At 45.4% G+C, this 14,178-nt stretch overlaps 1 protein-coding gene across 1 annotated transcript in view; it reads right to left on the bottom strand.

Annotated features, from left to right (window-relative positions):
• LOC139029060 (rho guanine nucleotide exchange factor 25-like) overlaps positions 1-14,178 on the bottom strand; it is a 110,126-nt gene that overhangs the window by 3,467 nt on the left and 92,481 nt on the right. Inside the window, exons 4-5 of the mRNA XM_070448065.1 lie at positions 12,330-12,715; positions 11,340-11,450 (exon numbers count right to left, since the gene is read on the bottom strand). Of these exons, the coding sequence (XP_070304166.1) occupies positions 11,340-11,450; positions 12,330-12,715 (497 nt within the window). The remainder of the gene's footprint in view (positions 1-11,339; positions 11,451-12,329; positions 12,716-14,178) is intronic.

The following is a 14,178-nucleotide window of genomic DNA, read 5'->3' as shown; positions in this document are numbered from 1 at the left end:
ATCCCCCCCTAAAATTGTTGTCAGAATAATTATTCTCTTCTTTGACTGCATTTTTGTCTTCAATTGTAGTTCTTACATTCGCCAATTGTAGTCCATGAGCCAGACTCCCAAATTRGGGCCGTCAAGATCAGTAACATGGCGCCAATAGAGATGGCAGCTTCGCTTCTAGTCCTTAGGAAACTGTGCAGTATTTCGTTTTTTTATGTATTAGTTCTTACATTGTTAGCCCAGAAAACCTTAAGTGTTATTACATACAGCCGCAAAGAACTTTTGGATATCAGAGAGACTTCAACTTACCAGCACAACCAGCCTTACGACCAGGAATATGACTTTCCCAAAGCGGATCCTTTGTCTGCACATGGCATTTGAACTGATTCCAGAGGCCGGCCCAAAACAACGCCGCCGGAGGAGAGGGTGCCGGAGCGGTCTCCCAGTGAGGCTTCGGATGCCCTCACACCACCCACCGCTTCCGAGTATATTACTCGCTAATGTCCAGTCCCTAGTTAACAAAGTCGACGAAATCAGGGTAAGAGTTGCTTTCCAAAGAGATATCCGAGATTGTAACATTCTATGTTTCACAGAAACATGGCTAGCTTGGGACATGCTGTCGGAGTCAGTACAGCCAACGGGATTTTCAGTGCATCGTTCCGACAGGAATTAACATCTCTCCGGTACAAAGAAGTGCGGGGGTGTATGTTTCATGATTAACGACTCATGGTGTAATTGTAACAACATACAGGAACTCAAGTCCTTTTGTTAACCTGATTAGAAATTCCTCACAATCAAATGCCGACTGTATTATCTCCCAAGAGAACTCTCCTCATTTATTGTCACAGCCGTGTATATCCCCCCGCAAGTGATACCAAGACGGCCATCAAGGAACTTCACTGGACTTTATGCAAACTGGAAACCATATATCCTGAGGCTACATTTATTGTGGCTGGGGATTTTAACAAAGCTAATTTGAGAACAGGGCTACCTAAATTCTATCAGCATATCAATTGCAGTACACGAGCGAGTAACATTGTTTCTCTAACTTCCGCGATGCATACAAGGCCCTCCCACGCCCTCCTAATGGCAAATCTGACCATGACTCCATCTTGTTGTTCCCCTCCTATAGGCAGAAACTAAAACAGGAAGCGCCCGTACTTAGGTRTATCCAACGCTGGTCTGACCAAGTGGATCCCACGCTTTAAGATTGCTTCGATCACGTGGACTGGGATATGTTCCGGGTAGCCTCAGAGAACAACATTGACGTATACGCTGTCTCGGTGAGCGAGTTTATAAGGAAGTGTATAGGAGATGTTGTACCCACTGTGACTATTAAAACCTTCCCTAACCAGAAACTGTGGATTGATGGCAGTATTACCGCAAAACTGAAAGCARGTACCACTGCATTTAATCATGGCAAGGCAACTGGGAATATGGCCGAATACAAACAGTGTAGTTATTCCCTCCGTAAGGTAATCAAACAAGCAAAGTGTCAGTAGAGAGAAAAAATGAGAGAGTCGCAATTCAACGGCTCAAACACGAGACGCATGTGGCAGGGTCTACAGACAATCATGGATTACAAAAAGAAAACCAGCCCCATCGCAGACATTGACATCTTGCTTCCAGACAATCCCTAGCCGCGTCCTCAGAGCATGCACAGACCAACTGGACATATTGAATCAATCCCTATCCCGGTCTGCTGTCCCCACATGCTTCAAGATGGCCACCATTATTCCTGTTCCCAAGAAAGCTAAGGTAACTGAGCTAAATGACTATCGCCCCGTAGCACTCACTTCCGTCATCATGAAGTGCTTTGAGAGACTAGTCAAGGATCATATCACCTCCACCCTACCTGTCACCCTAGACCCACTTCAATTTGCTTACCGCCCCAATAGGTCCACAGATGATGCAATCACCATCATACTGCACACTGCCCTATCCCATCTGGACGAGAGGAATACCTATGTAAGAATGCTGTTCATTGACTARAGCTCAGCATTCAACACCATAGTACCCTRGAAGCTCATCATTAAGCTTGAGTCCCTGGGTCTCAACCCCGCACTGTGCAACTSGATCCTYGACTTTCTGARGGGACGTCCCCAGGTGGTGAAGGTAGGAAACAACATCTCCACCCCGCTGATCCTCAACACTGGGGCCCACAAGGGTGCGTTCCCAGCCCTCTCCTGTACTCCCTGTTCACCCACGACTGCGTGACCATACACGCCTCCAACTCAATCATCAAGTTTGCAGACGACACAACAGTAGTAGGCTTGATTACCAACAACGACGAGACAGCCTACAGGGAGGAGGTGAGGGCCCTCGGAGTGTGGTGTCAGGAAAATAACCTCTCACTCAATGTCAGCAAAACAAAAGAGATGATCGTGAACTTCAGGAAACAGCAAAGGGAGCACCCCGCTATCCACATTGACGGGACAGCAGTGGAGAAGGTGGAAAGTTTTAAGTTCCTCTGTGTACATATCACCGACAAACTGAAATGGTCCACGCACACAGACAGTATGGTGAAGAAGGCGCAACAGCGCCTCTTCAACCTCAGGAGGCTGAACAAATTTGGCTTGTCACCTGAAAAAAAAAACTCACWAATTTTTACAGGTGCACAATCGAGAGCATCCTGTCGGGCTGTATCCCCGCCTGGTACGGCAACTGTACAGCCCACAACCGCAGGGCTTTCCAGAGGGTAGTGCGGTCTGCACAACGCATCACCGTGGGCAAACTARCTGCCCTCCAGGACACCTACAACACCCGATGTCACAGGAAGGCAGAAAAGATCATCAAGGACAACAACCACCCGAGCCACTGCCTGTTCACCCACTTCCACCCAGAAGGCGAGGTCAATACAGGTGCATCAAAGCTGGGACAGAGAGATTTAAAAACAGCTTCTATCTCAAGGCCATCAGATTGTTAAACAGCCATCACTAGCACAGAGAGGCGGCTGCCTACCTGCAGACTTGATATCATTGGCCACTTTATTAAATGGAACACTAGTCACTTTAATAATGCCACTTTAATTAAGGATGTTTACATGTCTCGCATTACTTATCTCATATGTATATACTGTATACTATATCCTACACTATCTATTCTATACTATCTATTGCATTGTCTGTCACTGCTCATCCATATATTTTATATTTATATATTCTCATCCCATTACTTTACTAGATTGTGTGTATTAGGTTTTGTTGTGGAATTGTTAGATATTACCTTTTAGATAATGCTGCACTGTTGGATCTAGAAGCACAAGCATTTCACCACACTCGCAATAACATCTGCTAACCATGTGTATGTGACCAATACAGTTTGATTTGATTTGATTTCGATTTGATCACTTGGGGTGACAATGTCTCAAATAAAATAAAAAAAGTCAGGTCAATGTCCCTAGATTTCAAAATGTATCAGATGTTCSTTTTTATACAAGTAATTCTGATATGTACCCTAGAGGTCAAAGCTCAAAGTTCTGTTAACCTGACCATTCCTGAAAATGTGTCTGATGGATTGCTGTGAATCTAAGCTTTCCAATGAGTTATGATTAAAGGGTATGCAACAACTTGTTGTATGCTGACATTGTTTGGGTAAAATCCCTTTGGGAAAAAGGAATGGGATGGAGGGGTGAAAGAAAGAGTGATAACACAGAGATAGTGGTGGAAAAAGTACCCAATTGTCATACTTGAGTAAAAGTAAAGATACCTTAATAGAAAATGACTCAAGTAYAAGTGTTAGTCACCCAGTAAAATCCGACTTGGGTAAAAGTGTAAAAGTATGTGGTTTTAAATATATTTAAGTATCAAAAGTAAATGTAATTTCTAAAATGTCAAGTAAAAGAGTAAATCATTTCAAATTCCTTTTATTAAGCAATCCAGACGGCACGATTTTCTTGTTTTTTAAATTCACYGATATCTAGGGGCAKACTCCAGCACTCAGATATTATTTACAAACAAAGCATTTGTGTTTACTGAGTCCGCCAGATCAGATGAAGTAGGGATAACCAGGGATCTTCTCTCGAAGTGCGTGAATTAGACCAGACAGTACTGAACGCTGTGTCATCATACACTTCAACATCCACACCCAATCAATTCAGGAAGAGTGGGACATAGTAAACAAACATGTCGCAGCGATCTAATCAATTGAGTTGATGAGGTACGCATGAGTGCCTTTTCACAGGCTACTTTCCTGGAACATAGATACATTCCCACGGAGATCCCTGAACATTGAAGCATTGTCTCTACACTACAGAAATGCTTGTGTGAGCAGTAAAATACACGGTCATGCTTGTGTGAGAAATAAGCATCTCTTGTTCATTGGCCACGGTCTTCCGCTTACAATAGAACTGAATGTGTGTTTGTCAACCTTCTGAAGACTTACACACACGGACTCCCCTGTTTAAATGGTCAGCGAACCACTCCTTTTCTCGTGAAAGTCTCCCTTCTTCGTTGAGCAACGTCGTTCAGCTTCATCAGCTTTCATTCTGTCTTATTCATTCACTCGTGACTGAGTAAACCCTCCGTCTGTCCTCACTTCTAGGCCTCCATGTTCCGGCCGTGCACATCTTCCCTTGACTTAGACCCACAGTACACAACTAATCAAACACCTGCATCCTAAACGCACTCTACACACATGTACACATGGATGTTGTATTGTAGATACATTATACAGTGCCTTCGGAAAGTATTGAGACCCCTTGACTTTTTCCACATTTTGTTACGTTACAGCCGTATTCTAAAATGGATTAAATTGTTATTTTTTCCTTTATCACTCTACACACCGAGCCCCATAATGACAAAGCAAAAACAGGTTTTTAGACATTTTTGCTAATTTATAATAAAAAAARATCACATTTCTATAAGTATTCAGACCCTTTACTCAGTACTTTGTTGAAACACCTTTGGCAGCGATTACAGCATCGAGTCTTCTCAGATATGACGCTACACGCTTGGCACACCTGTATTTGGGGAGTTTCTCTCATTCTTCTCTGCAGATCCTCTCAAGCTCTGTCAGGTTGGATGGGGAGCGTTGCTGCACAGCTATTTTCAGGTCTCTCCAGAGATGTTAGATCGGGCTCTGGCTGGGCCACTCAAGGACATTCAGAGACTTGTCCCGAAGCCACTCCTGCATTGTCTTGGCTGTGTGCTTAGGGTCGTTGTCCTGTTGGAAGATGAACCTTTGGCACAGTTTGAGATCCTGAATGCTCTGGAACAGGTTTTCATCAAGGATCTCTCTGTACTTTGCTCCGTTCATCTTTGCCTCGATCCTGACTACTCTCCCAGTCCCTGCCGCTGAAAAACATCCCCACAGCATAATGCTGCCACCAGCATGCTTCACCGTAAGGATGGTGCCAGGTTTCCTCAAGACTTGATGCTTGGCATTCAGGGCAAAGAGTTCAATCTTGGTTTCATCAGACCAGAGAATCTTGTTTCTCATGGTCTGAGAGTCTTTCYGTACCGTTTGGCAAACTCCAAGCGGGCTGTCATGTGCCTTTTACTGAGGAGTGGCTTCTGTCAGGCCCCTCTGCCATAAAGGCCTGAGCGTAGCCGTAGCGCTTAAAAATCGTCTGTCCTCGGTTGCAATACTCACTACCGCCGAAACTGTCTCTGGAAGCAATGCCAGCACAAGAACTGTTTGTCGGGAGCCGAACACAAGCCTAAGATCCCCATGCACCATGCCAAGTGTCAGCTGGAGTGGTGTAAAGCATTGGACTCTGGAGCAGTGGAAACATGTTCTCTGGAATGATGAATCACGCTTCATCATCTGGCAGTCCGACGGACAAATCTGTGTTTGGAGGATGCCAGGAGAACGCTACCTGCCTGAATGCATAGTGCCAACTGTAAAGTTTGGTGGAGGCGGAATAATGGTTTGGGGCTGTTTTTCATGGTTTGGTCTAGGCCCCTTAGTTCCAGTGAAGGGAAATCTTAACGCTACAGCAAACAATGAAATTCTAGACGATTCTGTGCTTCCAACTTTGTGGCAACAGTTTGGGGAAGGCCCTTTCCTGTTTCAGCATGACAATGCCCCGGTGCACAAAGCCAGGTCCATACAGAAATGGTTTGTTGAGATCAGTTTTGAAGAACTTGACTCGCCTGCACAGAGCCCTGACGTCAACCCCATCGAACACCTTTGGGATGAATTAGAATGCTGACAGCGAGCCAGTCCCCACAGCAATGTTCCAACATCTAGTGGAAAGCCTTCTAGTGGAAGCTGTTATAGCAGCAAAGGGGGGACCACCTAAATGTTTTAATGGCCATGATTTTGGAATGAGACGTTCGATGAGCAGGTGTCCACATACTTTTGGTCATGTAGTTTGTGGTAGTAGAGTAGTGGCCTGAGGGCACACAGTTAATGTGTTGTGAAAAGTGTTATGAAATGTAATGTCATGTAATATTTTAAATTGTATATAACTGCCTTAATGTTGCTGGACACTGGGAAGAGTAATGGGGATCCTTAATAAATACGAATACAAATACAAAAACTAACCACTGTGACTCCTCTGCCGGTCTCCCTGATGGATGGAAGCTACTTTCTCTAGTTCACCACCGCCCCTGCCCTCCGGCCTGGTTCAACCTGTTCAGCCGCTATTTGTTCAAATGTTTACTCCCGGCCAGACTCCTCGGCATAGCTACAGTATATATTCACCTGTGGCCTTTTATTTCCCATCAACTTCTGGAAATGTAACCTTTTACTAAAGATGTAGTGTACACAGTGGGTTTGTGTGTCGGTCTGGCCGCCCGTGTGTGTGTTCTAGCTTTCCTGCTCTGTTAGGAATCCTCTAGCCCTAGCTCTACCCTGGCTGACAGGTCTCTCCCTGACTGCCCGATCCTGATCCTTACCAGATGTCCTCTGCTCTGTTGGAAGCCCACAGGAAGAACACTCTCTCTTTCTCGCATCCTCTATTTTTACTCTTCTATTTTTGCTTTCAAACGTTTAACGGAAGCTGATATGACTGCGGATGTTGTTCCTACAGGAAAACAATGCCTTAGTGAGGTGGAGGTAGTGTGTGTGCGTTAGCGTGCGGTGCGTGCGTGCCGGCGTGTGTGCCTGTGGGCGTGCACGGTGCTAAAATTCTATTCTAAGAACTATCCAAACTCTTTTTATTTCTTCCTTTCTTACTTGAAGGAGAAACTCTAAGTCTCTCAAAGTGCATCCAGACAGTACAGTCCAGACAAAAGTTGATCTCTCCCAAAGAGAGGAAGGAAAGACCATTTGATGATTAGAGCAAGCGGAGCTATAACTTGGTACATTTTAGTCATTTTACTACAGTTCCTTGGGTAACAGTCCTACATTGTTTGACTGTTTGACTGAAGTCAGTCAAGAAATTTTCCGTTGACCAACAAATAATAAACAATTGATCAAACTGGGCCTCTGTGGGAATGTTAGGTCAGATTAGCAGTATCCTGAATGAAGAGGGAGAGCGGGAAATAGGGTAAGCACTAAGCAGAATGTACTGTATGTGAGCTAAAGAGAAAGGGAAGTTACTAGAATGTGTTTAAGAGTGAATGAGAATAAGAAATTGGCAGAATGAAAGTCTAATCTTTTATCTCCTGTGGGTGGTCAGAAGACAAAAACAGAGAGAGAGAGCGCAGAATGACAGAAGCCGTGACCCTGAGATGACTGACCTACATACTTTAATCCCCCTCTTTCTTTCTCTCTATTTGTCTTATTCTCTCTCACACTCTCTCCTGTTCCTTCTCTCCCTGTCCCTTCTGTCTCGCTCTCTCCCCTCTCTTTCGCTCACTCTCATGTCTCTCTTTCTCCCTTTGCCATCCTCTCCACCTTGTCCCTAACAGGACAGACGGAACCAGTGATCTCATTCCCTTCTCTTCCCTGTCTCTGTCTGTGTGTAATCCTGACACCAGAGCCACTGACTGTTATGACTGAGTTCTTATTCCCACAGCCAGAACTGGAGGGGAATAACACACTTAGCAGACTGATGGGGTGGTCTGGTGCACCTGCGTTATGTTTAGTAGGGCACACTGTCACAAAACGTTTTGCAACGGAATACGAAAATCTGTGTTCTTATTGGACAAGTTCAGATATACAGTGGCAAGAAAAAGTATGTGAACCCTTTGGAATAACCTGAATTTCTGCTTAAATTGGTCATAACATTTGATCTGATCTTCATCTTAGTCACAACAGTAGGCAAACGCAGTCTGCTTACACTAATAACACACAAACAATTATGTTTTCATGTCTTTATTGAACATACTGTGTAAACATTCACAGTGCAGGTTGGAAAATGTATGTGAACCCTTGGATTTAATAACAGGTTGACCCTCCTTTAGAAGCAACAACCTCAACCAAACGTTTTCTGTAGTTGTAGATCAGACCTGCACAACGGTCAGCAATATTCTTGTGATGTCTGGTGTGAACCGCTCTCTTGAGGTCATTCCACAGCATCTCAATTGGGTTGAGGTCAGAACTGGGCATATTTTCTTCTGTAGAAGCCATTCTGTTGTTGATTTACTTCTGTGTTTTGGGTCATCGTCCTGTTGCATGACGGCCTACCCCGGCCAAACCCAGACAAAGCTGGGCCAATTATGCGCCACCCTATGGGACATCCAATCACGGCCGGATGTGATACAGCCTGGATTCAAACCAGGGACTGCAGTGATGCCTCTAGCACTGAGATGCAGTGCCTTAGGCTGCTGCGCCACTCAGGAGCCTTACATTCTCCTGCAAAAAGTATTGATAAACTTGGGAATTCATTTTTCCATCGATGATAGCAAGCTGTCCAGGCCCTGAGGCAGCAAAGCAGGCCCAAACCATGATGCTGTCACGGTTGTTTGTAGAGACGGACCAAGGCGCAGCGGATGTTGAGTTCCACATAATTTATTAATAGTGAAACTTAGCAAAAACAACAAAACAAGAAACAAACAACGAACCGTGACTACAGAGGTGCTACATACACTAACTCAAAATACCAAAATTCAATATCCCACAAAGCACAGGTGGGAACAAACACTACTTAAATATGATCCCCAATTAGAGACAACGATTACCAGCTGCCTCTAATTGGGAATCATACAAATCACCAACATAGAAAATAAACCTAGAACCCCACATAGAAATAGAAAACTAGAACACTCCAGTCACGCCCTGACCTACTATACCATAGAGAAACAATGGCTCTCCATGGTCAGGGCGTGACAGTTGCTCCCTTCACCATACTTTACAGTTGGGATGAGGTTTTGATGTTGCTGTGCTGTCTTTTTTTCTCCACACATATTATTGTGTGTTCCTTCCAAGCAACTCAACTTTAGTTTAATCTGTCCACAGAATATTTTGCCAGAAGCGCTGTGGAACATCCAGGTGCTCTTCTGCAAACTTCAGACGTGCAGCAATGTTTTTTTTGGACAGCATTGGCTTCTTCCGTGGCGTCCTCCCATGATCACCATTCTTGTTTAGTGTTTAACGTATCGTAGACTCGTCAACAGAGATGTTAGCATCTTCCAGAGATTTCTGTAAGTCTTTAGCTGACACTAGGATTCTTCTTAACCTCATTGAGCATTCTGCTCCTTCAGTCATCTTTGCAGGACGGCCACTCTTAGGGAGAGTAGCAACAGTGCTGAACTTTCTCCATTTATAGACAATTTGTCTTACCGTGGACTGACTTTTAGAGATGCTTTTGTAACCCTTTCCAGCTTTATGCAACAATTCTTAATCTTAGGTCTTTTGAGATCTCTTTTGTTCGAGGCATAGTTCACATCAGGCAATGGTTCTTGTGAATAGCAAACTCACATTTTGTGAGTGTTTTATATAGGGCAGGGCAACTCTAACRAACATCTCSAATCTCATCTCATTGATTGGACTTCAGGTTAGTTGACACCTGACTCCAATTAGCTTTTGGAGAAGTCATTAGCCTAGGGCTTCAGATATTTTTTCCAACCTACACTGTGKATGTTTAAATGATGTATTAAATATAGACAAGACAAATACAATCATGTGTTTGTTATTAGTTTATGCACGCTGTGTTTGTCTATTGTTGTGACTTAGATGAAGGTCAGATAACATTTTATGAACAATTTATGCAGAAATCCAGGTAATTCCAAAGGGTTCACATACTTTTTCTTGCCACTGTAGCTCCCTTGTTCACTGAGTTATAAAAGCTTTGTCAAAACCGGTAAGATTCCAGTTAGTCATGTCTCTCTTACGTCTGTCTACCTGACACAGTATCCATGATCTTTATCTAGGCCCCCTTACAACCTTCTCTGTTACAAATACCATCTATCCCATTTGCTGTTGCCGTTCACACATCATTCTCAGTGTTTGATGTGTAAATGAAAGAGCACCGCCATCGTCTAGACTCTGTCGTTCCCAGGAACACGGCATCTTTCTCCTCCGTGCCGTTTCCTCTTTATCTGGAGGCATGTTCTTTGCAGCTGAATGTGAAGCGTCCATCACACAGAACCCTAACAAGGGGGTGCGTCCCAAATGGCACCCTATTCCCTACATATTAGTGCACTACTTTTGGCCAGAAACCTATGGGCCCGTTTGGGACGCAGCCACTGGACGGCCTCCTCCTGACTAACTCTGAGAGGCCCTAGGGGTGGGGGGGGGGGAGGGGGAGGGGGTGAGGGGGGGCTTCTTTTCATATCCAGGTCTGTCTCGGGGGCTATCACCTCCCTGTCTGGTTTTTCCTCAGAGAAAATCATGACTATCTCCCCTAACCCTACACATTGAGCAGCAACAGCCAATACCATCAATGGATGACCAATTCATTTCTTCATTAGTTCAGTACGATTTATTGTGTTTTCTTAGGTTGGATAAGTTGACTGAGTATGTGCTCTCTGACCTTGTTGATGCATGACCGTATCTACCTTGTTTAGCCTCCTTGTCACGCCCTGACCATAGAGAGCCCTCGGTTCTCTATGGTGTTTAGGTCAGAGCGTGACTGGGGGGTTATCTAGTTTTTAGATTTCTAGGTTGGTGGTTTGTTTGGTTCCCAATTAGAGGCAGCTGGTAATCGTTGCCTATAATTGGGGATCATATTTAGGTAGGCTTTTTCCCCATCTGCATTTGTGGGATATTGTTTTGTGTATGTGCATGTAGCACCACTGATGTCACGTTTCGTTGTTTGTTTATTGTTTTGTTTGGCTTTATTAAAAGATGTGGAACTTTAATTACCGTGCACCCGTAACACTCCTAGACCTAGGCATCTGCTCGGGTGGGCTAAGACAAGTTGTCAGGTCTCAGGCAAAGATTGTCAACAAGCAAACATGATTCCCCAAACCACTTTTGCTACACGGGGCTGTAGGTGTGAACTCAGTGTGTGTGTGCGTGTGTGTGTGTGTGTGTGTGTGTGTGTGTGTGTGTGCGCGCACGCACGCGTGTTGACTCACATGTGTGTAGGCCAGTGAAGTACAGCCTTGTAGTGAGTCAGACAGGTAGCTGGGAGAGTTTAGGGTTGCCGGGGAGAGATCCTCAGGACTGGCCAAATTATACCTGCACTCCTACAACACACACACACACACACACACACACTGCATGAGCACACACATACACACCCAGCTAGACAGAAGGAACATCGTTACTCAACATAACACAGCAAAATCACTCAACACATCGACGTGAGTCAGTGTTACGCTGTGACTGGGTCAGAGACGTCCCCAGAGGTGAAAGGGCAGGGTGCTGTTGTTGCGTAACGAGCAGCATCACCCCTGCCATGGCTATCCCACTGTCCACCGTGTGTTTACAACGCCGCAGTCATTCATAGTATTCACAGGCGAGGCATTGTACTGTCAATAGGCTGTGGTCAGGGAAGCTAAGTAGAGATAAAACATACTGTTTATCTATGGGGAAGCTGGCATCGCTATATATTTACACGGGAAGAGTTGTAGATCTGTGTTTGACAGGCAGCTGTACTAAACAATCATTCGTCTATTTGCTCTTGAGCCTGTTCATAAGCCTATGCTATCTTGTGATATGATATATGTATATTTAGCTATTGTATATAGAACCCTGRGGCAATTATACAGAGTATACGGATGAGTTTACTCTAGAGGAGGCACATTTCAAATCTGTCACTTGCCATTGTCCCAGTGTACAGCAGCTACTCCTCACTGTGACATATGTACATACCTGTATGTCACAGGAGGTTGGTGGCACCTTAATTGGGGAGGACAGGCTCGTAGTAACGGCTGGAGCGGAATTGGTGGAATGGTGTCAAATACATCGAACACATGGCTTGATGCCATTCCATTTCCTCCGTTCCAGACATTATTATGAGCCGCCCTCCCCTCAGCAGCCTCCACCGGTATGTATGTAGGTCTATGTACCCTAGTGTACATTGTATCCTGAATACTGGTGCTTAGCAATGCCTCTCCACTCACCATCTCTTTGTGTGTGATGGGTAGTACAGTGGTGAGGTGGTCCTCTGATCCCAGGGGGCTGGCCAGCCCCAGCCCTCCCAGGCCCAGGCCCAGGCCCAGGCCCAGGCCCAGGTCATGACTGTGGCGTGGGGGTGGAATAGGAGGAGGGGGCTTGCTTCCCCCATCCAACTTCCTGTCCTGCCGCTCCCCCTTGACGCTGGTGGAGATGTTGACGGCCCCGGCGCTCAGCTTGCGGACGGGATTGGTCAGCCACCTCTTCAGGGTGCTGACGGAACGCCGCGAGCCCGGGGAGTTGGGGGCGGAGCTAATGGACGCCGTCAGGGTCGGGGGCAGGGACGCCACGGAGGTGGAGATGCTACCCTCGCTGCCCGCCGCTGAGTATGAGTCTGGAGAGAGACCGAAAGGAGGGAAAGAGAGAGAGACATTTAAAGAAGGACAGTAGGAGGAAGAATCAAATAGATACTTTATTGTCAATTTTTTTTACGGAAACTGAATGATTTGCTATCACAATATCCAACCTCATACTCAAACAACCACACACAAGTCTAGGTCCAAGAGGCTTCTGAACAGCTTCTACCCCCAAGCCATAAGACTCCTGAACAGCTAATCAAATGGCTACCCAGACTATTTGCATTGCCCCCCCCCCCCCCCCCCCTCTTTTACACTGCTGCTACTCTCTGTTTATTATCTATGCATAGTCACTTTAACTCTACCTAATGACAATATGCCTCAATTACCTCGACTAACCTATACCCCCGCACATTGACTCTGTACCGGTACCCCATGTATATAGCCTCTCTACTGTTATTTTACTGCTGCTCTTAAATACATTTTTATTTTTTACCTATCTATCTATTTTTTACTTAACTGCATTGTTGGTTAGGGCTTGTAAGTAAGCATTTCACTGTAAGTCTACACCTGTTCTATCCGGCGCATGTGAAACATCTAATTTGATTGATTTTGACACGGTTGGTAGCAGCACAGGATCAGCTGGAGAGCAGTGGCATCAGAGCAGTTGGAGGGAGAGAGAAAGACAAAGATGGCGGGGGCAAAGGTTACATAACCGGTCAAGAGAAGTCAAGGCTCGTGAATGAATGATAAACTCTCTAAGTCAACCACTGGGATTTCTCAGGTCTCCTTATTGATGGATGGGAGTTTAACTAACGCAAAGGGCAGCAGCAGACACACACCTGCATGGACAGATTGTTGAACCACCGCTAACCACAACAACATCAATAGAAGACAGAGACGGGAGTCAAGTTTGGAGGGATAAATCCAGCTAGCTAAATACATAGACTAACCATATGAGCTGGATAACCATAGAAAGCTGGATGACCATAGGACCTGGATAACCGATAAGCTGGATGACCATAGACTGTACCATAGAGCTTGGATGACCATTAAGCTGGATGACCATAGAGCTGGCATGACCATAGAGCTGGCAGACCATAGACCTGGATAACCATAGAGCTGGGACCATAGAGCTGGATGACCATAGAGCTGGATGACCATAGAGCTGGAGAAATGACCATAGGAGCTGGATAGACCAAGCTGATGCAAGCTGGATAGACAACATAGAGCTGGATGACGCTGAATAAGAGAAGCTGGCTGGATGACCATAGAGCTGGATACCATAGAATAACTAAGTTATTCGGAGGAGAACGCTCCTGTTTAGTCCAGTAAGGAGGATGGAAAGGAGATAGGTGTGTCAACAAGTAACCGTCCCCTCTCTCCCTCAACAGTAAGCGTCCCCTCTCTCCCTCAACAGTAAGCGTCCCCTCTCTCCCCCTCCCTCAACAGTAACCATCCCTCTCTCACCCTCCCTCAACAGTAACATCTCCTCCTCCCC

Source organism: Salvelinus sp. IW2-2015, linkage group LG17 (assembly GCF_002910315.2).
Source record: "Salvelinus sp. IW2-2015 linkage group LG17, ASM291031v2, whole genome shotgun sequence".
Classification (NCBI taxonomy): Eukaryota; Metazoa; Chordata; class Actinopteri; order Salmoniformes; family Salmonidae; genus Salvelinus; species Salvelinus sp. IW2-2015.
Note: the sequence above shows the minus strand (reverse complement) of the source record. Positions and strands in the feature narration are given on the sequence as shown.